Here is a 24,205-nt window from a genome sequence, read left to right as displayed (position 1 = left end):
GTTCCGGCCGTTCCCGGAGCGCCGTGTTCCCGGGGGGCTGGGTGTGCGTGGGGCAAAGCCTCGCAACCTCTCGGGCCGCCGCCACTGGGGTCCCGCTCAGCCCGTCCCATCCCATCCCATCCCATCCCGTCCTGTCGTGTCCCATCCTGTCCCGTCCTGTCCTACCCTAATCCTATCCTATCCCATTCCATTCATTCCGTCCCGTCCCGTCCCGCTCCGGGCGCGGCCTCCCCACCGAAACTACAACTCCCATGGTGCCTCGGGGCGCCTCCGGCCGCCCTAACGGGCACGTGATGGCGGCGGTCACATGACCGCGCGGCGGGGCAGGCCCGGCGGAGCAGCCGCCGCCGCCGCCGCCCCCGCCCCGCATGGCCAACGTCGCCAAGAAGGTGTCCTGGTCCGGCCGCGACCGCGACGACGACGAGGACGGGCGTGCTGGCGAAACCACCCCGCTGCTCAACGGTAGCGGCCCGGGTGCGGCGGGCAGCGGCCGGCAGGTGGGTCCCGCCCCCGGGAGCGGGGGCTCCGCGCCGGAGGGAGCACGGAGAGGGCCGGGCCGGGGCTGTGGGCCGAGTGTGCGCCCCCTCCCCTGTCGTGTTCATCCGCGTTCGTTGCCCCGGGGCTGGGCGGGGGCGGTCGGGGTCGCTCCGGGCTGGGAAAGCAGAACCGGCCGGGCCGGGGGGAGCCATGGCCGGGGCACGGGGCACTCACGGGGGAAAAACTGAGCTGGGGCTGAGTCAGTGCCCAGCCGGCTCCATCCCTGCTGCTCCCCCGCCCTGGGACGGTCCCTGGCAGCAGCACCGTATACTGAGCAGGGCCCTGCTCCTGCCCGCTGGGGCTGCTCCTCATTCAGGGAATCACGGCGTGGATTGGGTTAGAAAAGGTCTTAAAACCCATCCTGTTCTACCCCTGCCATGGGCAGGGACACCTTCCACTAGGCCAGGGTGCTCCAAGCCCCATCCAGTGTGGCTTTGAACACTTCCAGGGATCCAGGGGCAGCCACAGCTTCTCTGGGCACCCTGTGCCAGGGCCTGCCCACCCCCATTTCCTACTGATATCTAATCTAATCTTCTTTTGTTTCATTTGAAGCCATTCCCCCTTGTCCTGTCTGTATCTGTCCATGTAAAATTAATTTGTGCTAAATGAATTTCTGTTAAAAATGTCTTTCTGTGAGAGCCTGATGCCTGACATGCTGCTGATCACCAGGTAGGGCTCAGACACGAGAGCCTCCAACACTGCAGTGGTGCAAGGTGTCCTGTGGGATGGATGGAGCTACTCTGGCAAAAAGCAGGTCCAAGGTGGGCCTGTCACAGAGGGAGGCCAGTTCCTTCCAAGTTCTCCTTCCAGTTTTCCTTCCAAGTTAATTTGGGGTAATTAAGTGAGGAGAACTTCTCTCCAGTGTGCCCTCAAGCCACCTGCCTGGTGTTCTCTCCCCCTCTTGCAGCTCAGTGAAGAAAACTGAGGCACTCAGCAGCTGTTCCAGAGTGAAGCTGAGGGTGCTGGGCTGGGCAGGGTGGGACCATGGAGCACTTTGTGCCAGCACCAGGTGGGACAGGCATTGCTTCCAGGTGGCATCCTAGAATTCCCTGTGGAGAGTTTTCTGGGAGGCCTGAGCTTAGATAGGGAGGAGCAGTGCCAGACTGTGGCAGCTGTGAGCAGGGTTGTCTGGCCCAGCACAATTCTGTGCTGCCCTGCTCCTGGGCAAGTCAGAACATCGGGCTAATTAGAGGGAAATGCAGGGCTCGTTAGGCTGGGAGAGCCTTGTGAGTGCTCTGGGAGCAGGGAATGGCAGCTGCAAGGAGGCAGCTGTGCCATGGCAGCCGTTCTGGGGTGAAAATAAAAGTAATCCTGCTTGGCAGTGCAACAGGACCCCGTATATTTACAGCACATGGGGAGTTCTGGGGGTTTGGAGGGTGTTAGAGCAGGGATTAACCAGATCTCATGGCTGGGGGTCATTGGGGAAGGCTTTTCCTGGTGGTTTGGAAGAAGTGCCTGAGGCCTGCTGCAGGAGGGGCAGTTGGAGGTGGACGCCCAGGCCTGCCAATGTCATTTATTGCCACAGTGCAGGCAGCTCAGGTGCCAGCTGTGACATGGCACTAGTGGCATTTTCCTTGGCCAGGAGGAGAGGGAGCACCTTGCTGGAGCTCCAGAGCACAGGTGCCCCTGGCAGTGGCAGCTGGGGTGTGTCTGTAGGGCTGGGGCTGTATTTTGGTGTTGGGCAGTGCCTCTCCCTGTGCCCCAGATGACTTTCAATCGTGTGGATTGGAGCAGGAAGGCAGGACAGCTTTGGGGGAGAGATAAAGAGAGGCTGGGGCTGCTTAGCTCAGGGGAGATTTAAACCTGGGTTGTGGTAATAAAAAAAAACCATCCCCTAACATCACTTGTTCCCTTTGTCACATGCTTGTTAAATGGAAATGAAAGTGATCTTAAGGCACCCAGAGGAAACACGGGGCTGCAGCTCCCCGCTGAGAGGGACTGAGATCGAGGTCTGCTGGGTGGGAGGTGAGGAGAGGCTGGATAAACACCCCTGTGGCTGTGGAGGGGTGTGAGGGGCCTGTCCCTGAGGTCTGCTCTGCTTGGGGCCAGCTGGGCTGGCCAAGCCTTCATCCTCTCACAGGGTTTTCTGGTGCCTGGAGCACAGCAAGGGGTGAGAGGCAGTTGTGTCTCTGAGCATTGTGCCTGCTGGGGGCTGTCCCTCTCCTTAGCCACGTGTGGTGGTTCTCAGGCTGGGAAGTGGGTGGAAAATGTTAGTAAGAGCAGCCAATTTCCATCATGAGCCATTTTTTGTGAAGGAACATTTCTCCTTTGCTACCATCAAAGATATTTGTGCTGAAGTGCCTTGACTTTGGGGTTGGTTTGAAGCTCCTGCTTCAAAGGGTGCCTGCAGCAAGGGCTCACCATCATGAAAACCAGGCTGCTGCTGGGCAGGGTGTCCTTCTTAGCCCCTGTGTGTTTATCCTGCATCTCTGGATGTTGCTGGTCTCATTTTCTTCCATCTCAAGTAACGAGGTGCACAAAAGTGGCCAGTCAAGAAATCTTGGTGGGAGGAGGCAGAAAAAGGGAAGTGTGAGTGCTGGGTGAGCCCTGATTCCTGGCAGATGGGCTGCAGATTGCACACCCCAGGTTACTGGCAGAGAGGCTGCTTGTGCCTGCCCTTCTGAGCCTGGAGGTGACTGCCCTGGGGTGGTGGCAGGAGCCTCCCCCAGCACGGGAACTTCAGGAAGTTTTCTGCAGGTTGCTCAAGCTATTGGGGGCTGTGGCAGTGCCTCATCCTTGTGTGCTCCTGTGCCAGGGGAAAGGCCAGGGCAATGCCAGCATTTCCCATCCTGGTGGAGGTGAGGGTCAAGCAGGAGCTGTGCCCTGGCAGTGGCAGCAGGAACCTGGAAGCAAAAGCTGAGTCTTGACACCTTGGGGAGAGTCTGGTGTTTTCTCCCCTGTTGTGAGCCTGGAGGTGAAGAGCCCTGTTCTGTCCTGCTGTGAGGCATTTTGGGCATGATGCTGGGTGGGTTTGAAGCCTGTCCCAGCTGTGGCTGTGTGTCAGAGGAGGGGGGTTCAAAAGCCCTGCAGCTCATCTCCCCTGTTCCCTGACAGAGCCAGTGACAGGGTCCTCGTGCTGGTGACACACCAGTGACACAGCCTGGAGTCTTCCACCCAGGCTGGTATGAGGGGCAGAGTGTTCTGAAGCCAAGAGGGGCCCTGAGGGCTGGAAATCCTCCTCCTTCCCTCCCATAGCTTCTGTGGTCTGTGCTGGGCTTTATCTCATCGATAACACAAAGTCACGTGCTGCCAGTTCCTTACTGAGCACAGGGTGGTGACAAGGGACAGTGTCCAGGGGCCTCTCCTCATGCTGGGTCCTGTCCTGCAGGCTCATCCCTGTGGAAATGGGCTGTGGAGCAGAGGCAGATACTCCCTATTGATGGCTCTCCAGGGCAATGTGTGGGGGCCTGGCTTGGTCACTGTGCACACAGCTGGGGTTGGATCCTGGGGATCCCCCAGCCTGGCCTGGGTCATGGAGATCATGCATCCAGGGCATGACTGGAAGGTGGTGGTTGAGATCTTCTGCTGGATTTTTTTCATGTTGAGGTTGATCCTCAGTTTGCTCTTGCTGGTCTCAGAGTGGGTGCCAGCATGGCAAAGGGGAAGGGGAGCTCAGGAGTCCCTGAGGGGGCTACAGCCATGAGCTCCAGTCCAGCCCCTGCTCAGAGCAGATCCCTGAGGGACACACCCAGAGGAGCTTTGGGAACTACTCTGCACCAAGTTCAGTGTGTCACCAGCCACAGGGTGAACGTTTGGCTCTGATATCTGAGCAGAAGTTCCCTTACTGCAGTTTATCCACTGCTCCTTGTCCCATCAGTGCAAAGCTTCAGGGAAGTCTGGCTTTGTGCTGTCTGTAACCCCTTGTTGGGTGTCTGGAGATGCCATGAAGAACTCCCTGAGAAGCACCAGCTTCTCCTTGTGTATCTTGCCATGTGCTCCAGCCCCTAACTCTCTTGCTGAGGTCACTTTCTGTGCCTTTTCTGTCCCAGGAAGCCCAAACTGGATGCCAAGTCCCAGGTGTGCTATTGCAGGTGCCAGGTGGAGGTGTGGGATCCCTTCCCCAGACCTTCTGGCAGTGCTCTGGCACCACCCAGGAGGGGGTTGGCCACCTCCCCTCCAGGTCTGTGCCACTGACACCTCTTCCCTCACCCACCAGGTCACTGCAAGACTTTTTCAACTAAGACCATTGGGACTCCTCCATTCCAGGTGCAGGGCTTTGTATTTGCCTCTCTTGCATTTGGGGGCTTCCCTGCAGCCTGGTGAGGTCCCTTGGAGGAGCAGCCCTGCCTGCCAACATTCCTGCCCACTAACACTGATGATAACTTATTTTAATTCAGACCAAGGCTCCAGACATCTCTTTGCAGAGCTCAGGATGAAAGGATGAAATTACCACCCAAATGGGCTGAGGGCTGGGTGCTCGTGTGCCACTGGCAGAGTGAGGCTCAGAGTGTCCCAGAGCCTCTCCTGGGGCAGGAGAGCTGTTAACCCCTCTGTGCCCTCTGGGTTTTGGCAGCAGTGCATGCTTTTATGTGCAGATAATCACAGCACAGTCACACCAACATCACACGTCCCCAGGATCAGCAGCTGCCTTGGCTGAGTTTGAAAACATCCCAAGGAGGGCATTGCTCAGTGAGTCTTTGAGCTGTGCACAAATAACCTTTTCTCTTGGCTCCAGGCTGCCTGAATCTCTCCTTTTTCTCTTGTCCTTCTTGGGTGCTGCTGGAAGTAGCTCTTTCCTGCCCTCCTGGCATGTGATCCCTGTGGTGGTGAGACAGGAGCCAGGCCTCTGCTTGCAGATGCCACAGGGGTGCCCGGACTCAGGGGGAGGATATTAAAAATGTGCTGCTTGTCTAAGTTCAGCTTCAGGTTCCACTGCACCTCCTTTCCCTGCATCTGTCCTTGTGTCCTGCTGGTGCTCAGTCAATGGGGAGTTGAGCTGCTGTGCCCTGACTGCTCTGTGCACAGGGAAGGAGGGAACAGGGTGGGATGTCACTGGTTCAGCCACATTTGGTGTGTCTGCAGACCCCCTTGCTAAGAGAAGGAGAATTTTCCCTGAAGGGCTGGTGCTGCCTGAGGGACACAAGGGACATGGCATGAGTGACATTTTCCATCTCCTTGATCTTGCCTGGATGTGTGGCACCTACAGGAGCCTTAAATCCTTGTGCTTCCTCAGTCCCAGTGTAGGTGTGTTCTTTTGCAATGTGTCCTTCTCTCTCCCTGGGATGGTGAGGGCCTGGCTGGAACCTCAGCTGCCTCCAGAGCAGCTGGGCACTGGCAGGCACTGGAACAGGCAGTTCTTGTATCCAGCTCATGACCCTAAACTCAGGGAGGTGACAGCATTGTGTGTACCCAGCTCTTAGAAATCCACTGTGGTCTGCTCTGACTGCTGGGAAAAGGCTCCACCTGGATCCTTTCCACTGGGAGTGTGGAGCTATGAGGGACCAGAAGCAAAGCCCAGGCTTTGCCAAACCAGTGTGTGGCAATGGCAGCATGGAGCACTGAGGGCTGGAACTGCTGGGGGCTAAAGGGCACCAGAGAGGGCTTGAGAAGCTGGGGCAGAACCCATCTGCAGGTCAGGGAGTGAAGGGGAATGTGGAGCAGAGGGAAAAAAGGGAAAATAGGTCAGACTGCAAACACAAAGGGATATTCTTCCTCTGCAGTGAGTGCAGGGCTCCCAGCAGCTCTGGCCTCACGTTCCAGACGGGATCGTGGGGATTAAAGCAGCGAGGGGCTGGGTCTGGGACCTGCCAGCAGAGAGACACCAACAGGCCACAGCCCTGCTCTTGCTCTCACCATCCCTCTTTTATCCTCTAGTTCTTTAACCTGACAGCTGGGGAGGGGTGAGGCACTGGAGGGGAAGATCTTAATGCTGAGGAATGGTGTTTGGGCTGTTCTTGGGGACAGTGCTCAGATCCTTGTGCATCCCTGTGGGGCTGGAGGGGTGACAGCAGCCTGCCTGCTCCAGCTGGGTCCCCCTGTGGCACTGCTCAGCTGCAGCCCAAGCCCCTGCTTGCCTCATCCAGGAGATGGAGGTGCCCAAAAAGAAAAAACTCCCATGCTGTGCAACTGCACTGGCAGCAAAAACCCCGAGTGATCACCAGTGAAAGGAGAAGCTGCTCCCCGGAGGGAGATGCAATTGCTGCTTCCCAGCATCACACCAGGGCTGGCTCAGAGAGACACCAGAGTCCCCAGGGCTGTTCAGGAGCAGTGTGCCCACTTCCTGCTGTGTCTCCTGGCTGGCAGCCAGCCTGGCTGTCACTCTGGTCCCAGCTGCTCAGGGGGTGACAAACTGACAAGCTGACGTGATGTGCTCCTCTCCTGGCTGGTCACCGCTGCTGTGGAGCAGATGGCAGAGCCAGACGTGTCCTCAGCTGTCCCTTGCTGCTGGCTGGGCCTGGCAGCTGAGGGCACGTCGTGGTGAGCTTGTGGCTGTGCAGGTGGCAGGTTGTGCAGGGGCTCTGTCCCTCCCCAGCCCCAGGGCAGTGTGGGACGTGCTGCTCAGCACAGGATTGTCAGCACGGCTCTCCGTGCCAGGGGCTGGTGGTGGCCAGTCCCCAGGGAGCCACTGCTGCTGGCACCTCCCCAGGTGAGCTGGCTCTGCCTCCTGACAGGTTGGAGCAGCTCACCCAAACCCTGGCAGGCTGCTGCTGCCTCTGGTTCCCTCCAGGGTGTTGGATGCCACCTCCTCGGTGTGTCCTCTGAGAGCAGGTGCTGTGTTTTGGGGGGCAGGCAGAGCTCAGTGAGGGAGGCAGAGCACGAGCATCTTGCAGCCCTGCTCCATCCTCCTGAGAGATTTGAAGAGCTTTCAGGAGTTGACCTCATTTCCCCTTCTCTCCTCAGCTCACTCCTTCCTCCTTCCTGCGCATCGGGCAGCTGAGCAATGTGGACCTCAATGAGGACACCCATGAGCTGGTGAGTGGCCCAGAGAGGGGCCTCCTGTTACTGGGACCCCTTCCCTTCCTCCAGAAACAGCTGCTGCTGTTCCCTCCTTCACATTCAGCTTGTTCAGGTCTTCCTGGGCTGGGTGACCTCAGCTGCTTCTGGCCCAGGGGCCCCTCTGGGATCCTCAGGAAATGCCCTAATTCGGAGCTGGGAATGGTCAAAGGCGTTTGGGAAACAGAATTTGGTTTCTGCCCAAAAACATGGGTTTGCTTGAAATAGCTCCTTGCTTTTGGCCTGAGGAATTTCCTGCTGAGGTGAAAGGTTGCCTTCCACCAGGGCATGGAGTTGCTTGTGTTCAGTGCCAGTCAGTGTGGCAGTGGTGCTTGCTGAGGGTGCACCCCTGGTCCAGCTGCCTTAAATCCCACACATCCAAGTGGTGGAAAAGCATCCCACATCCCTGCCTGCCAGGCAGCTTGCACCTGCACTCCTCTGTGCATCTCCTGAGCATCAGAAGGAGTTAAACCAACAGTTGCACGTGGATGGGAGGGCTGGACTCTGACCTGACCATCCTGAGCTGTACATCACATCCCACAGGAGACAGAGGTCCCTCGGCAGCGTCCCAACGAGATCCCCCACAATGAGAAGCTGCTGTCACTCAAGTATGAGGTAGGTGCCCATTTGCCACATCTTGTGTCTGCCCTCTGGGCTGCAGCAGGTGAGTTGTGAGGGGCCAGGGCTCACAGCTGCCCCATGAGGGTGGTTTCAGTGCAGAAGGAGTGGAATGGAGGAAGGAAAATGATAACAAGAGCAGGGTGAGGGGCAGAGGGCAGCACTCCTCAACATGGGGGTCTCTTCACCTGGTCTTAGACAATAACAGCATCTCCCCTTCCCAAACTAGAGCTTGGACTATGACAACAGTGAAAACCAGCTCTTCCTGGAGGAGGAGAGGAGGATAAACCATGCGGTGAGTCTTGCTGGGCTGCCCACAGATCATCTCAGCTGGGGTGGACAAGGGAAGCTGTTCCCCCTGCCTGGCTGCTGGGGGCTTCTCTGGGCCAGAGGAGGTTGTGCTTAAAGCCTAGGTGGAGCTGGGATGGGTTTATGGGCACTGACCAGCTGGTGACAAGCTGTGAAACCCCAGGATCAAGGACCCAGCATGAGGTGGTTGGAATGGGAGCTAATCTGGGTGCACATGGTGGCATTGCCTGGTGGCATGGGGCAGGTCCCTGAGCAGAGGGACTTCTGGAATCATGTGAAACATCTGCCCTGGGGGCTTTGGGAATCAGTGCCACAGCAGGAACCCCAGGAGGATGGGCCTAATGGAGGCAGGCAAGCTGGAAAAGCACCTTAGGGATCCCACAGAGGAACAGGAGCACTGCTTAAAATGAGTAAATTGTGTCCAGGCTTCGCTGGGTCAGCCAGCATTGGTGCTCCCTGGCTCTCCTCAGAGCTTCCCAGGCTTGGGAGCGTGCTGGGGAAGGTGGCAGGTGTGCTGGGGTGCCCTGGGTGCCAGGCTGGCTGGCAGCAGGCTCTGAGGGCTCCTACCCCTCAGGCTTTCCGCACGGTGGAGATCAAGCGCTGGGTGATCTGCGCCATGATCGGCATCCTCACTGGCCTTGTCGCCTGCTTCATCGACATCGTGGTGGAGAACCTGGCTGGCCTCAAGTACCGGGTGGTGAAGGACAGTATCCTCACAGAGCATGGCCAGCTGGGACCTCTGGCATCTCCTGGGAGCTGTGACAGAGGGGTCCTGCGGGGAGAGGGCAGCGCTTCCTCGCTCTGGTTTGGTGGCACAGACTCTGCTGCTCTGCAGGGCTGAGCTGTGCCTGGACACTGCTGTGACAGAGGAGGCTCGTTTCAGCTGCTCTGGGTGCTCCAAGTGACAGGGGCTTGGAGCAACATGGTCTAGTGAATGGCATCCCTGCCCATGGCAGGGGGGGAGCTGGATGGTTTTTAAGGTGGCATCCAGCCCAAAGCACCCTGTGATTCTGTGAGATGCTGTGGTGGGAGGGATGGTACCCAAGCAATACTGGATTTTCCTTGAGCTGCTGCCCCAGACATTGACAAGTTCACAGCCAAAGGAGGCCTCTCTTTCTCCCTGTTACTCTGGGCCACCCTGAATGCCAGTGTGGTGATGGTGGGCTCTCTGATCGTTGCCTTCATAGAGGTAAGAGTCAGAAACTGCTCTGGGTTCTTTACATGGGCAAAGCAGGGTCATGTTTCCACAAAAAATGTGAAATTTTGTGACCAGTGAATGTGTTTCTGCCAGTTTGGCTCCTGGTAGCCCCAGCTCCTCGGTGTTGGCTCCAGCTGTGCTGGGGGGTTCTGTGGGGCTGGCAGGCTGCTGGGATGTGCTGGCAGCCTGGGGCAGAGGCTGTGCTCCAGCCCTGGGCGGGGCTGCAGCTCTCCCAAGCCTTGGCCCTAGCTCAGCCTCTCTGTGTTGGGTGTACCCGAGCACCAGCACTGACCAGTCTGGCTGGGTGCCTCTGGAGGACAAGCCAGGGTCTGGGACTCCCTGTTGATCACTCTAATCCACAGTGCCTTCCTTGTGGCGTTGCCTTTGTTCTCCCTGGCCACCAAGTGTGACCTTTCTGTAGCTGTGACTGGGTGGGGAACACCTCAGTGTACCCAGGAACCCATCCAGCTCCTTTTCCTTGGCACATTTGCCCTTAGGGAGTGGGTGTCTCCCTCAAGCCCATCTCCAGAGCCTGTTGATGAGCTTTGGCCTCATTTCAGAGCCACCCTGAGGGTGTGCTGTGTGACAGGGGTAAGGTGGCTGCTGTGTCCCCATCCTGTGTGTGACAGCTCTCCCTGCTCCCTGCAGCCCGTGGCAGCTGGCAGTGGCATTCCCCAGATCAAATGTTACCTCAATGGCGTGAAGATTCCACATGTTGTCCGGCTCAAGGTAGGAATCAGGAGGTGTTGGGATGGCCTGGGCACATTGTGTGGTCCTGGAGTGGTCCCTGCCCACCCTGTGGCCCAGCAGGAGCTGGCAGGAACTCCCAGCTCTACAGCTGTTCCTCCCCAGTGTCCAGAGGTTAAATCTCCTGCCCTGGCACCAGCAGCTGGCACTGGGAAGAGCAGCTTTGGGTAGACTTTTGCTCTGGCCAAGAAGAAAATTGACCAACCCTGTTTGCCACAGTGGGGGGGATGAGAATCACAAGTTCCCTGGGCTCATTGGCTCCTCCCATGCCTGGGGCCCACTGGGTCTGTGTCCCCTGTGGCTGCCATGGCCCTGTTCCTCTGCCACCCCTGTGACATGCTGTGTCCTTCTCTGTTGTATGGCACCCCTGTGACATGCTGTGTCCTTCTCTGTTCCTCTGCCACCCCTGTGACCTGCTGTGTCCTTCTCTGTTGTGCAGACCCTGGTGATCAAAGTCTGCGGGGTCATCCTCTCGGTGGTCGGCGGCCTGGCTGTTGGGAAGGTGATGTGCACAAAGTGCTGCTGATCTGTTGGTCCCCGCTGCTGGCACTTGTGTCACAGCCTGACACCGGTCCTGTGCTGGGGACGGGGTGCTGGGGGCCCTGTGGTGACTTCCCAGTGTTATTCCCTGGCCAAGGTGACTGGCGCTGCCAGGCTTGGGGAGCCCCTATGGCACGTGGTGCCACCGTGCCAGCCTGTGTGTGGCTTGGCTGAGGGCAGAGAGCAGCAGCCCCTGTCCATCAGTGGCTGTCCCTGCAAACAGTAGATGGGGGAGAGTTGGGTGTCCCATTGGGACCTTTCTGGCAGGCTGGGATTGAAGGCAGGCAAGGGAAACACTTGTTTCCACAGGAGGTGGGTAAGGGAGGCACATGCTAGGATAAGGATTTCATAAAACCATGGAATGGTTTGGGTTGGAAGAGATCCTAAAGATCATCTCATTCCAAACCCCTGCCATGGGCAGAAACACCTTTCACCAGACCAGGTTGCTCAGAGTTCTGTCCAACCTGTCTTGAACACCTCCAGGATGGGAAGGGGGAAAATGTCAAGGTCTGTATTTCCCTGAGAGAAATGCTCCCAATCCAGCTTCAGAACTGCAAGCTGGTGAGCAGCATCCAGCCATGCCTGTTCTTCCTTCCCCAGTCTGACTGTGCTCTCTGGCCCTTAGGAAGGACCCATGATTCACTCTGGATCCGTGATTGCTGCTGGCATCTCCCAGGGAAGATCCACGTCCTTAAAGCGAGACTTCAAGGTTGGTGTGGAGCTCCCAGGGGCTGCTGTGCTGCAGGTGCCCCTCTGTGCTGCTCCCACTGGTGGCTTGGCATCATCCCTGTCATACCCTGGCTCAGCCCTGAAGGTGCCCTCTGTCCTGTTTCAGATCTTCGAGTACTTCCGCAGGGACACAGAGAAGAGGGATTTTGTGTCAGCTGGAGCTGCCGCTGGCGTCTCGGCCGCCTTCGGTGCCCCCGTGGGTGCGTGTCTTATTTTATTATTTACAAGGGATTTTTTAATATTATTTTTATTTTTATATTATTTTTATTTTATATCAACAAAGGGTTTTTTTACAGAAGAGTCTTGCTGAAAATATGAAATTGTAAAGTTGTATTTTTTTTAACACTGTGAGGGAAAAGGGTTTTTTTGGAGTACAAAGATGTGTTTGGGGTTTTTTTGAAGAGTTTCAGTGATTTTTTTAAGGTTTTTTGAGTTTTAAAGGTCAAAGTTCTTGAAGATTTGATGTTATAGTCTTCTCTTAGGTATGTTCAAAAGTGGAGTAAGTTTATAATTTGTAATTCTTAAAACAGATTGAACTTAATTGATATCTTTTAAAAGCTGCTGTAATTTTGTAAGATGTTGACTTTGCAGCTGTATTTTTTGTGGTTTGATTTTTTTGTTCTGTCATCTTCTATTTTAGATATTTCTAGGGTGAGATTGCTTGTATTTTTGATGTTGAAATTTCTAGTCTAGTATTTTGAACTTCACTGATGACATTGTCCTGAGTCTGTTCAATTTCATTTTGAGTTGATGCTTTCTGGCACTGAGCAGTGCCTGGACATGGATTTCCTCAGGAGGTTGTTCCCACCTGCTTGGAGGCAGCTGTTGGGATCTGCATGGGGCACTGCAGGGGCCTTCCAAGTTTTCCTGCCAGGCCGTGCAGGTGTTGGCCCTGCCCAGATCCCAAATGTTGCCTCCCTGGGGAGGAGAATGGCAGTGGGGGGCTTTGCTGTGGTCAGTGCCTCAGTGATGGCTTGGTGAGCCTGCCTGTGACAGGGTCTGGGCAGTGTGGGCACATGGCCTGGGTGCTTGGCTGGTGCTGGAGCCAAGGGGCTGTGGCACGTGCCCCTTGTGTAGATGTTGTATCTTGTGTTTGCAGGGGGTGTCCTGTTCAGCTTGGAGGAAGGGGCTTCCTTCTGGAACCAGTTCCTGACATGGAGAATTGTAAGTGCTGGAAAACAGTGGAGAGCTGCTGGGTGTGGTGTGAGGCATTGCCTTTTCTGGGTGCCCTGCAGCCCCAGGCCTCCTGACAGCCCTGCTCCAGGAGCAGCATCCCAGCTCCCCTCCTGTGCCCTCTCCTCAGGGGCTGGATTTGGGCCTGGCTGAGCTCCTTTCCAAGGGAGCTGCCTTGGGCTGTGCCCCAGGGCAACAGAGAGGCAAAAGGAGAAGCCAGACTCTGGTCAGTGTGAGCTGCCCAGAGTGACACCATGGGGAATGTGACCTCCTGTCCCCAGCACACTGTGGGCACCAAGCCCTGCCCAAGGGCCTTGGGGGTTGTTTGGGGTAGTGTATGGAGCATGTGGTGAGGAATTGGGGCTGGGGGAACTTGGCAGTGACTCTGGGCTGCATCTCCTTCCAGTTCTTTGCCTCCATGATCTCCACCTTCACTCTAAACTCTGTCCTGAGCGTTTACCATGGCAATGCCTGGGATCTCTCCAGCCCTGGGCTCATCAACTTTGGCAGATTTGACAGTGAGGTAGGCACAGGTATTCCCCATGGAGGGCTTTGGGGAGTGGTTGGACACAGCCCTCAGCAGCTTTGGGGACATCAGTTTGTCTATAAGCTCACCCAGGGGCTGAGGCAGGCTCTGCCTTAGCAGCCAGTGGGGTCTGGCCAGATCTCAGCTCCACCAGCCCCAGCAGAAGGAATTTCTGGAGGCTGTGGGATGTTCAGGGGACACTTTGGGGCAGCTCTGGGGCAGAGTTGTGCTGTCCCAGCAGTCAGTCACTGACTGTGGGACTGCAGATGGGCCAGGAGATGTGAAACCCACTTCTTTCTTGCTTGCAGAAAATGGGATACACAATCCAGGAAATTCCTATCTTCATCTTTATGGGAGTGGTTGGTAAGAGAATGCTGCTCTTTCCATTTGATTTGTCTGAATAATTTCCTCTGTTCTCTGTCTGGGTCTAAAGGGCTTTGGTGTCCAGTTTCCTGGGGAAAATGGGGAATCCATTAAATTCTGGAACAGAGGCTGCTTGTGGGGCTTATGCAGGGATGAGAGCTGGATCCTGGCCCAGCCCTAGGAGCAAGTCAAGCCCCTTTAACCCATGTTGAGCAGGGTCAGTGTGTTGCAGTCCTGGGCAGCCCCTTGCTGCCATGTGAGCTGCCCTTATCCCCATGGGTTTGGCCTGTCCTCTGCCTGCCTGGTGCCAGCACTGTGACATTGGCCCCTGCTGCTGGTGCCAGGCTCCTCTTGGTGACAGGTCCTGCAGGGACAGCACTCACATGTGCTGCTGGTCACTCTGGATGGGTGTGGATGATCTTCAGAGGTTCCCTGTGTGGTGGGCAGCCTGGGGCCTGTATGCTGAGCTTTTCCTCCCTCCCATTTGCAGGTGGGATCCTCGGGGCCCTGTTCAATGCCCTCAATTACTGGCTGACAATGTTCCGGATCAGGTAAGAGCCCACAGGTAATGAAGGGGATTGATGTGGGTTCTGCATTCCCTCAAAGTGGCATTCCCACATGAAGCAAGGCTGTAATCTCTCATTTAATGTGAGCAACAACAGTTCCTGAAAGGTGCCACGTGCCTCTCACTGCCTGTGGCTGTGACCTGCACTGCTCTGACCCTGCCAAATATTTCCCTCCAGTGACTGGAGGGCCCAGAGAGGTGCAGACACTGCAGACCTGACTGTCATGTGCTCTGAAAGGACTAAGAAAAGGGAGAGAGCTGCTAAAGCCAACTGAGACCAGTCTGACCCAGCCATTACCTGTCAGCAGCTTTTCAAGCAGCAGGACAGTGTGGCAGGGTCTGGGCAGGGAGCAGAGGCAGCCAGACTGTCATGTGCTTGATGTGACATGCCCAGCCAGGCTGTGCTGGTGCTGCCCACACCCCTGGGTGCCACTGTCACTCCTGTGTTCACAGGTACATCCACAGGCCCTGCCTGCAGGTGGTTGAGGCCATGCTGGTGGCAGCAGTGACAGCGACTGTGGGCTTTGTCATGATTTACTGCTCCAGAGATTGCCAGCCCATCCAGGGGAGCTCTGTGGCATATCCCCTGCAGGTAGGACATGATGCAGAATGCATTCAGGGTGGGGGCACCCTGAGCCTGGGGGGTTCAGCAGGGAGACAGGACCCTGCTGGATTTGGGACGCTGCACCTTGCAGTTGATGCCCTCCAGTGCAGGCAGAGCTGGAGACCCAAGGATGCTGTAGGTGTCCTCCCTGCCCAGAGCTGCCTCCTCGCTGGCACACGTCCCCCAGCCTTCCCTGCCACTTCTAACCCTTCCTTATCTTGCTTTTTCAGCTTTTCTGTGCTGATGGAGAGTACAACTCCATGGCCACTGCCTTCTTCAACACACCTGAGAAGAGCGTTGTCAACCTCTTCCATGACCCTCCAGGTCAGTGCACCCAGCAGGGAGGCCTTGAACGTCAGCAGAGAGGGTCCATGTGTGCCTTGGCCACTGCTGGGTCAAGGAGGAGGAGGGATGGGTGCTGTGCCTGGTGGCACCTCGGAGCTCAGCCAAAGGGCTGTGGGGCCAAGGACCTGGTTTTGGTATTGCACATTTGCAGGCTGTGCTGCTTCTGAGTTGTGTGAGAGCATGTCTGACCCTTGCTGTCTGTCTGAAGTCTGTTCTGGAAATGTCACTGGGATGTTTTCTTAATTAGTAGGGCCACTTGCCCCATAATGACTTTACCCTCTGGGCAGGTTGTGGAGGTGGATCTTGGGCTTTGGATTTGCTTGGGAAATGCAGTTTGGTTCCCAGGTTCTAGCTCCACTTTCCTTGGACCTGGTGTAACCCCAGCATCTCCTCTGCCTGCTGTGGAATCTGAGTTCTGTACCCAGCTGCACATGGGTGGGGAGCAGAGATCCTCAGCCCAGGGGGTGCAGCTTGGCCACCTGCAGCCAGGAGATGACCAAGATGACCATCCTGTGTCTTGGGGCTGCTCCTGCAGTGCTGGCTCCTCCCTGGCTCAAGGCTTCTGTCTGAAGGAGGGGTTGCAAAGTACTTGTTTAAACCAGATTGAGCTGCTCAGCAATCCCAAAATAGCACTTAGCAGGGTTGTGGGGTCAGCAGGGTCTCACTGGGGTGGCACAGCCTGTGCTGTGGGACAGTGTGGCACTGGCTGGAGCTGCTGTGGGAGCTGCAGGATGGGAGGGACTTTGCAGGACATGCCCTGCTCAGTTAATCCCAAAGCTGGCAGTGGGATTCTGTCCTCCCAACCTTGTCCTTCAGCCCTGGCAGTCCCTCCCTTGGGGCTTTGAAATTCATCATGGGAGTCTGGGAACCACAGGGCTGGGAGGGGACGAGTCATGAGATGGGGGAATGGGATGTGAGGGCTTGGGATGGCCCTGGCTGGGTGGGGGGTGCTGGAGGGGGCAGAAATAACCTGAACAGCCAGTTTGAAAGGCTGTACCCGTGCTGCCAGGGCAGGAGGTGCTGCCCAAGAAGAGAGGCTCTCTCTGCTGGGAGTGAATTGTGGGGCTGCTGCTGCCTGATCTGTGGCTACAGCCCATCACAGTGTCCCCTGGGCTGTGGGACCAGCACTGACTCTGTTCTGTCCCCACCCCAGGTTCCTACAACCCCATGACACTGGGCATGTTCACACTGATGTATTTCTTCCTGGCCTGCTGGACCTATGGCCTGACAGTGTCTGCAGGGGTCTTCATCCCCTCCCTGCTGATCGGGGCAGCCTGGGGGAGGCTCTTTGGCATCTCCCTGTCCTACCTGACCAAGGGCTCGGTGAGTCCTGCCTGGGCAGCCCTGGCACCCTGCCCTCCTCCCTCGCTGCTGGGCTGGTGGCATGCTCAGACAGCGTGCCTGGAGCTGGCTGAAAGCTCTGAACTGGGCTGGCTCCTTGCTTGATGTCTTCATGAGCTGGGTCTGGACCTCTCCACCTCCCAGTGGAGCGCTGCCAGCAGCTGGGTTGTTCAGGCAGCCTCAGGCAGCTCTCCCCGCTTTGGAGGGGGTTTGGGGGCCAGGACTCTGCTGACTATCTCTGAATGCCCTGGAGCCAGCAGGTGACTTGGCTCCTTTTCTTTCCTGTGCTCAGATCTGGGCTGATCCTGGGAAATACGCCCTGATGGGAGCTGCTGCACAGCTGGGTGAGTTCCCCATGGCACAGTGTTGGTTGGGGGAAAGATGTCATGGGAAAAAGCACTCCCTGCTTCCCTGACAGCTTCCTTCCCAGCTGAAGCCTGGCTGTCAGCTTCCTCATCACCCTGCCAGGCACAGTGAGGGCTGGGCTAACCCCTGGGGAGGCAGTCCTGGATCACTGGGAGATTCAGGGCCCTCAGGTGCTCTGTGATGCCCTCTGTGACCGTGTTCACAGGGGTCTTAGGATGAGGGAAGAGATGAGGATCTGACTCCATGTTTCAGAAGGCTGATTTATTATTTTATGATCTATATTATATTAAAACTATACTAAAAAGATAAAAGAAAATATTTCATCAGAAAGCTAGCTAAGAATAGAAAAAGAAAGAATAATAACAAAAGCTTGTGTCTCAGACAAAGAATCTGAGCTAGCTGACTGTGATTGGCCATTAATTAGAAACAACTACATGAGACTAATCACAAATCCACTTGTTGCATTCCACAGCAGCAGATAACCATTGTTTACATTTTGTTCCTGAAGCCTCTCAGCTTCTCAAGAGAAAAAAATCCTAAAGAAAGGATTTTTCGGAAAATATCATGGCTACAGCCCTCACTCTGACTGGGTCACTTGGGGGTCACTGGGAGATCCAGGGCCCTCAGGTGCTCTGTGATGCCCTCACTCTGTGTTTCCTTGCCCCTCTAAACCCCCTGGGTGCCTCTGGCAGGCGGGATCGTGCGGATGACCCTGAGTCTCACTGTCATCATGATGGAGGCAACAGGCAACGTCACCTATGGCTTCCCCATCATGCTGGTGCTGATGACAGCAAAGATTGTGGGAGACTACTTTGTGGAGGTGAGGGCTGCTGTGCTCCCCAGGGCTGGGGGGCCATGGGGGGCCAGGACAGGCATGTGCTCGCTCTAAGGGATGAGCTGCTGCCTGGCTGTGGCCTTTGCCACCTCACCAGGCTTCTCCTGATGGCTTGGCTCTTGTTGCAGGGGCTGTATGACATGCACATCCAGCTGCAAAGTGTCCCCTTCCTGCACTGGGAGGCCCCAGTGACATCCCACTCCCTCACAGCCAGGTAGGTGGGCTGGGCATGGCTGTGGCAGCAGCCTTTGGAGCCCAATGTTGGCCTGAGCTGGGAGTGGAGGTTGCAGGAGCCTGCTGTCCCCTGGTACCACAGCCCAGCTTCTTCCCCAGCAGGGATGTGATCTGCAGTGTGTTCCTTCCTCTCTCCCTGGCAGCTTTTGGGGACAGAGGAGGCAGCAGCACTGAGGAGTTAATGTGTGTTGGGGGGGATATTTAGGGTGTGAACTGTGGTGGGGGGGATATTTAGGGTGTGAGGGTGCTGAGGCTCTGGCACAGGTTGCCCAGAGCAGCTGTGGCTGCCCCTGGGTCCCTGGAATTGTCCAGGGCCAGGTTGGATGGTGCTTGGAGCCACCTGGGACAGTAGAAGGTGCCCCTGCCCATGGAAAGGGTTTGGAATGAGAGGAGCTTATAGGTCCCTTCCCAGCAAGCCAGTGTGTGATTGCAGGATTCAGCGTGTGCTGCCTTGAGCTCACCCAGAGCTTTCCCTGCAGGGAGGTGATGAGCACTCCTGTCACCTGCCTGCGGAGGATCGAGCGCGTGGGCACGGTTGTGGACATCCTCAGTGACACCTCCTCCAACCACAACGGCTTCCCCGTGGTGGAGAGCAACCCTGACACCACACAGGCAGGCTGGGTGTCCCTGGGGAGGGGCTGCAGCTGGGGTGGCCCCCGAGGGCTGGCTGCAGTGGGGACCCTCTCACACGGTGCCTGTTGCAGGTTGCCGGGCTGCGGGGTCTGATCCTGCGTTCCCAGCTCATCGTCCTGCTGAAGCACAAGGTGGGTGATGCTGCCTGGAGACTCTGGGCTGTGTCTGCTCTCCAAATCCTGTCTCAGGCCCCTTGCTGCCTGCCTTGCTCAGCTGGCAGAGGGTCCCTGTCATCTCCCTCAGCTCACCCAGGGGGATGGTGGGTGCTGCCATTCGGTGGTGGGGTTACCCCAGCACCATCCTGCACCCCTCTGGGCTCACAAACCCTGAGTGAGTGGGCAACAGGCCGTGCTTCTGCAGATGGTCCATCTGTCCCACCCTTCTGCCCTTTTGCCTCCCTGGCCCTGTGCATTGTCTTGGTGCCTGTGAGCTCCGTGGGACAGTCCCCAGCCCTCTCTTTCCTGCCCAGGTTTTTGTGGAAAGGGCCAACCTGAGCCTGGTGCAGCGGCGGCTGAAGCTGAAGGATTTCCGGGACGCCTACCCCCGCTTCCCCCCCATCCAGTCCATCCACGTCTCTCAGGATGAGCGCGAGTGCATGATTGACCTCAGCGAGTTCATGAACCCCTCGCCCTACACCGTGCCCCAGGTAACGCCCAGGGACCCCTGTGACAGCCCCCCAGGGGTCAGGGTGAGCAGTGGGGGCTGCCTGGGGGTGCTGCAGCCCCCCCAGCCCGTTCTGCCTTGCAGGAGGCGTCCCTGCCCCGGGTGTTCAAGCTCTTCCGAGCGCTGGGCCTGCGGCACTTGGTGGTCGTGGACAATCGCAACGAGGTGAGTCCCTGCTCGCTGTGTCCCAGCAGCCTGGGCTCCTCCAGGGGACAGGGACACGCTGTCCCCAGGCTCTGTGTGAGCCTGTGAGCTCCCTGTCCACATCAGGCTGACCCTGTCCCTGTTCTGGCAGGTGGTGGGAATGGTGACCCGCAAGGACCTCGCCAGGTACCGGCTGGGGAAGGAGGGCCTGGAGGAGCTCTCTCTGGCACAGACGTGAGGCAGCGTGGCCCAGCAGAGATGTACCCCGGCCCCTGGGAGCTGGGGTCCCCCTTTTGCAGGAGGTGGGGAGAGGACTGGGCCAGTCCCTGCAGGTGTCACAGTGCCTGGAGCACTGCCATGGCCGTGCTGCCCTGGCCCTCCTGCCTGCTGCTGCCTTCCCACGTCTACTGCCTCCTCTTGTCACCCCTTCCTCTGCTTCCCTGAGGGATCAAAATTCACTCTTGGCTCTGTTAGCTCCTGGAATAGGCTCTCCTTGATGGTTGGGTGAAGGCTGGAGTGTTCCATGGGGAGCAGGGCTGCCCTACTGAGCTGGGCACAGTTCTCTGACACCGCACGTGGCCTCTGTTGCCTCATCCACCCAGTCTGGGCTGTCTGGACTTGGTCCTGCCCAAGCTTCGGCTGCAGGGCCTGTGAGAGAAGCAGAGGGGACACCTTGGGGCTCCTTCCTGCCCCCGGGCCCCCATTCCCTGCTGCCCTGTGGTCCTGCTTGCTGGGTTGGGCTGAGCTCTGGGGTTGCCTCCCTGCTCCTTGGCACTGAGGAGGGGGACGTGCCCTGCTTGGCTGTGCAATAAAAGGGCTCCCCTGGTTCTGCAGCTGCTGCCTCTGGCTCTTTCTTGGCTCCCTCAGGCACTCTGACCCCAACCCATGTGTGGGGAGACACCCCTGGGATTTGGGGCAGGGATGGGGAGGGGAGAGCTGCCTGCACTGGGGAGATGTTGGTCCTGCAGCCTGTGCCCTTCTGCCAGTCCTGCAGTCCTCCCACCACTGCTGCTCCCACACCGGGAGCCAGAGTCACTCCTGGGGTATGTTCTGGCCCCTTCCAGCAGCCTGGGCCCTTCGAGGCACCCCAAACTCCACCACCAGTCCTGGATTTGGCCGGGGGTGGGAGCAAAGCCAGCCCTGGCACCTCACTTTTCCTGTCTTCCCCCATCCTTCCTCCTCTCCTTAGCATTGCCCTGCCCCCTGCCCTGGGACTGCCCCTTCCTCACCTGGTGCCTGGAGAGGCTTTTGACTGCAGGATCTGTGCTGAAATAAAGTCTGTTTGTACTTTTAGTGTGGTGCTGCCTGTCTCTTGCTTCCCTTAAGGCTGAACCGAGCTCTGTCCCCACTCCTGCTGCTGGGAGGGCACAGGCTGGGGGGTGGGGGTGGCTGCATCCTGGGCTCAAGGCAGGGGCTGGCTGCCCCTTCCCAGCTTCTTTTCCCTTTCAACACCAACACAAAGCAGAGGATGCCTCAGCTGGGCCCTGGTAACAACCAGGCCGTGGGGAAGAAAAGCCAGCCCTGCTCTGGGGCAGGGGAGCTGTAGGGCACAGTGGGTCCCCAGGGCAGTGCTGGGTCCCCCGTGTGCTGACTGCCGGGTGCTTTATGAGGCCCCGCTCGCCCTTTGCCCTGGCGCGGCCGAGATAAGGGATGGGATCCACCGCCTTGGGCCCAGAGTAAACACGGGCTGCTGGCTCCCGCCGGCTCTGCGCTGCCCTGCTCCTCCCGCTGCAGCCAGCAGCCCCCGGGTCACGCCAAGCCGTGGTGCCCTTTGTCTCTGCCAGCAGGGACGCACAGTGGCGGGTGGCAAAGGACACCGCACACGCTGCTGCCTGGCGGGAGTCATTTATTCACTCGTCCCATCACCGGCTTCGAGCCGGCCGCTCCGGGTGCCCCGGTGCTGGCACTGGGGCCACCGGGTTTATCATTAACCGGGTGGCACGTGGCGGCACCGGGGCCACGCTGGGGTCACAGCCCCGCAAAGGGCTCTGCCTCCAGCCCCGGGCGGCCCAGCAGCTCCCGCCCAGCGCCCGGCAGCTCCGGCCCTGGCTCCACTGTCCAGGTGGCCAGGAGGTCGCTGAAGTCGGGGGTGCCGGTGTGGAGCAGCCCGGCGGGGCCCGGCTCTTTCCAGAAGGAGGGCGGCAGCTTCCTGCGGTGCATGGGGGTGATGTGGCCGTACTTCCTCTCCAGCCGCTGGCTCTTGCCGCCGGGCAGGCAGCGGTGCACGCCGTACTCGAAGAGCTCGGCCAGCGGGCCCAGCCTGTGCGCGGCCCCCGCGCTGCCCCGCGGGGCCTCGGGCACGGCCGGGGCGCTCGGGGCCGAGCCGCAGTCCCCGGGCACCGGGCGGCTCCCGGCCGCCTCCTCCCGGCCCGGCCGCCCGAAGTAGCGCTGGATGTCGCAGCTGATGAGCTCCGAAAACTTGAGGAGACGCAGAGTGGTCTCGGCAGTGCTGGAGACACCGGCCAGCTCCGGCCGCACGCTCTCCTCCACCGCTTCCACGTCCTCCTCCTCTTCTTCTTCCTCCTCTTCTTCTTCCTCCTCCTCCTCCTCCTCCTCGGAGAGGTCGGGGAAGTCGGGCTCAGGGTGCGTGGGCAGCAGGAGGCCGTGCGGGAAGGGCGAGGGCAGCCGCAGCTCGGCCAGGGGCTGGATGACACCCGCGGCCATGCCAGCGCTCGGAGGCACCCCCGGGAGTCACCCTGCGGCAGGGACAGCAGGGTCAGGGTGACACAGCCTGGCACCAGCCCTGACACACCGCCCAGGGGACCGTGCTGTGCCACACCATGGCCAAGGTGGGGCCACAGGGGCACCGGGGTCAGGGTGACACAGCCCGGCACCAGCCCTGGCCCAGCTGCCCTGGGAGCCCAGCAGCCCATGCTGTGCCACACCATGGCCAAGGTGGGGCCACAGGGCAGCAGGGATGTCCCCCACAAATAACGGGGTGTGGGATGTACCCACCGAGCTGTGGGAAAGAGGGCAGTGGGGGTATTCCCCCTGGGACAGCCCCACTCAACCCTGGGACAGCAGGCAGCAGGGGTGTCCCCACCAAAACATGGGATATGGGGCAATGGAAGCACAACCCTGAGTCGTGGGACATGGAGTAGCAGAGATGGCATCCCTCTACAAGCAACAGGACATGGGACAGTGAGGATATTCTAACTGAACCCTGGGACATCAAGCAACAGAGATGTCCCCACCAAACCATGGGGTGTGGGACAGTGGGGATGTTCCTAAGTCTTGGGATGTGGGGCAGCAAGGATGTTTGCACTGACCTGTGGGACATGGATGTCCACACTAAGTCATGGGATGCAGGGCAGTGGGGATGTGGGGCAGAGGGATGCTCCCCTTCACCCCGGGGCTGTGCATGGAGGTGAATGGGGGCTCAGCACCCACCCTGCAGCTCAGGGCCCCAGAGCCCCATGCCCTGCCCACACAATGGCCCTTGGCTTTCCTGGTGACAGAGTCCTGTCTCAGGCCCCTTGCTGCCTTGCTCAGCTGGCAGAGGGTCCCTGTCATTTCCCTCAGCTCACCCAGGGGGATGGTGGGTGCTGCCATTCATGTTAGGGTTACCCCACACCATCCTGCACCCCTCTGGGCTCACAAACTCTGAGTGAGTGGGCAACAGGCTGTGCTTCTGCAGATGGTCCATCTGTCCCACCCTTCTGCCCTTTTCCCTCCCTGGCCCTGCGCATTGTCTTGGTGCCTGTGAGCTCTGTGGGACAGTCCCCAGCCCTCTCTTTCCTGCCCAGGTTTTTGTGGAAAGGGCCAACCTGAGCCTGGTGCAGCGTCCCTGCCTCCCTGCCCTGCCCTGCCCTGGCCTGGTGGGCTCTGACCACAGCTGGGTTTAGCAGAGCTGGATGTGGCCCCTTTGCAGCTCGTGCTACCTGTGCTGAAGGGTCCCCAGCCCTGCCTCGCTGCAGGACACCCCAGGCCATGCTGAGAGGGTTTCAGGGCAGGACCAAATCCTGAAATCCTGGGGAGCCAGACCTGCCCCTGCCACACCAAGCACGGTGCCGGGACCTGCACCCAGCCTAAGATCGTCCTTGCCATCTCTGCGTGTCCCTCTTTGTGCCGTCCCCACCCCGGTACCCCCGGTGCTGCCCCGGGCTGGGCTGTGGGGGCTCAGCCTCACCTCCGGGCTGCGGGGAGGGGGCAGCGGGGCCACCCCAGCCTGTCCTGCCGCCACCCTCGGCCGGAGGAACCCGCGGGACCGGAGGGCATCGCCCGGAGCGGCTCCGCACTCACCTTGGCGCTGCCGCCCGGCCATGCATAGGCTCCCGCGCCGCTCCCCCTGCCCGGCCCTCCACCTGGGCCTGAAGTATTTATAGCGGAGCAGCGAGCTGACGGCTGGCAAATATTTGGTAGCCGTATTGTAATAGTAGACTCGGTAAACAGAGCTGGGGTTTGCTTTAGCGCCCAGCAACGGGAGAGCGGCGCGGGGAGGGACGCGGGGACGGAAGGCAGGGCTCACCTTAATGGTTCACTCGCCAGGGGATTTTCAAGTGTTGTCCCTGTAAATTCACCTATTAAATCGGCAGCCCCAGCTGCCAAACTGCCCGCACACTTGTGCCGAGGGCTCTTATCTCCCTGCTGATTGGAGGTGAAATCAAGCTTTGTCAAATAGGCGTAAAATTAAATTTCATGCTATTTTGACTCCTGGAGTAGGGATCTTCTGAAGAACATACTGCGTATCGAGCCGTGCCTCTGCAAACAGGGGCTGCCACTGCAGTGGGCAAAGCCTTTTCTGGGGTACCCCTCAGTGCTGCAGCACACCCGTGCAGGTTCAGAGCACTCATCTCCAGCCT

The 24,205-nt window shown here is 58.5% G+C and overlaps 2 protein-coding genes across 2 annotated transcripts; one reads left to right on the top strand and one right to left on the bottom strand.

The window, feature by feature from the left end:
• Nucleotides 1-279: 279 nt before the first annotated feature.
• Nucleotides 280-20,696, top strand: CLCN7 (chloride voltage-gated channel 7). Its single transcript, XM_071444398.1, has 25 exons — nt 280-497; nt 7,378-7,449; nt 8,014-8,085; nt 8,318-8,383; nt 8,972-9,104; nt 9,477-9,586; nt 10,244-10,324; nt 10,782-10,844; nt 11,508-11,591; nt 11,718-11,811; nt 12,711-12,775; nt 13,191-13,307; nt 13,619-13,673; nt 14,164-14,224; nt 14,692-14,830; nt 15,073-15,166; nt 16,341-16,510; nt 16,821-16,872; nt 17,587-17,714; nt 17,858-17,943; nt 18,443-18,575; nt 18,668-18,727; nt 19,066-19,242; nt 19,344-19,424; nt 19,555-20,696. The coding sequence occupies exons 1-25, from the start codon at nt 369-371 to the stop codon at nt 19,639-19,641; spliced, it is 2,409 nt and encodes an 802-aa protein (XP_071300499.1). The 5' UTR covers nt 280-368; the 3' UTR covers nt 19,642-20,696.
• A 675-nt stretch (nt 20,697-21,371) lies between these two features.
• Nucleotides 21,372-23,908, bottom strand: PERCC1 (proline and glutamate rich with coiled coil 1). Its single transcript, XM_071444684.1, has 2 exons — nt 23,646-23,908; nt 21,372-22,099 (listed from the first exon to the last, which is right to left on the bottom strand). Exon 2 carries the CDS (start codon nt 22,065-22,067, stop codon nt 21,372-21,374), a length of 696 nt encoding a protein of 231 aa, XP_071300785.1. The 5' UTR covers nt 22,068-22,099; nt 23,646-23,908.
• Between the last annotated feature and the right edge of the window lie 297 nt (nt 23,909-24,205).

This window comes from Agelaius tricolor, unplaced genomic scaffold (genome assembly GCF_023055355.1).
Source record: "Agelaius tricolor isolate 1412-34295 unplaced genomic scaffold, bAgeTri1.0.p SCAF_19, whole genome shotgun sequence".
Classification (NCBI taxonomy): Eukaryota; Metazoa; Chordata; class Aves; order Passeriformes; family Icteridae; genus Agelaius; species Agelaius tricolor.
The sequence above is the reverse complement of the archived record's forward strand: the minus strand, read 5'-3'. Positions and strand labels throughout refer to the sequence as shown.

What these genes read in the sequence shown, in the direction of transcription:
- CLCN7 (XM_071444398.1), top strand. Translation starts at nt 369, where the DNA reads ATGGCCAACGTCGCCAAGAAGGTGTCCTGGTCCGGCCGCGACCGCGAC. An exon ending in ATGAGGACACCCATGAGCTG is followed by an intron (nt 7,450 to 8,013) that starts GTGAGTGGCCCA and finishes CACATCCCACAG; the next exon opens with GAGACAGAGGTCCCTCGGCA. An exon ending in CACATGTTGTCCGGCTCAAG is followed by an intron (nt 10,325 to 10,781) that starts GTAGGAATCAGG and finishes TCTGTTGTGCAG; the next exon opens with ACCCTGGTGATCAAAGTCTG.
- PERCC1 (XM_071444684.1), bottom strand. Translation starts at nt 22,067, where the DNA reads ATGGCCGCGGGTGTCATCCAGCCCCTGGCCGAGCTGCGGCTGCCCTCG.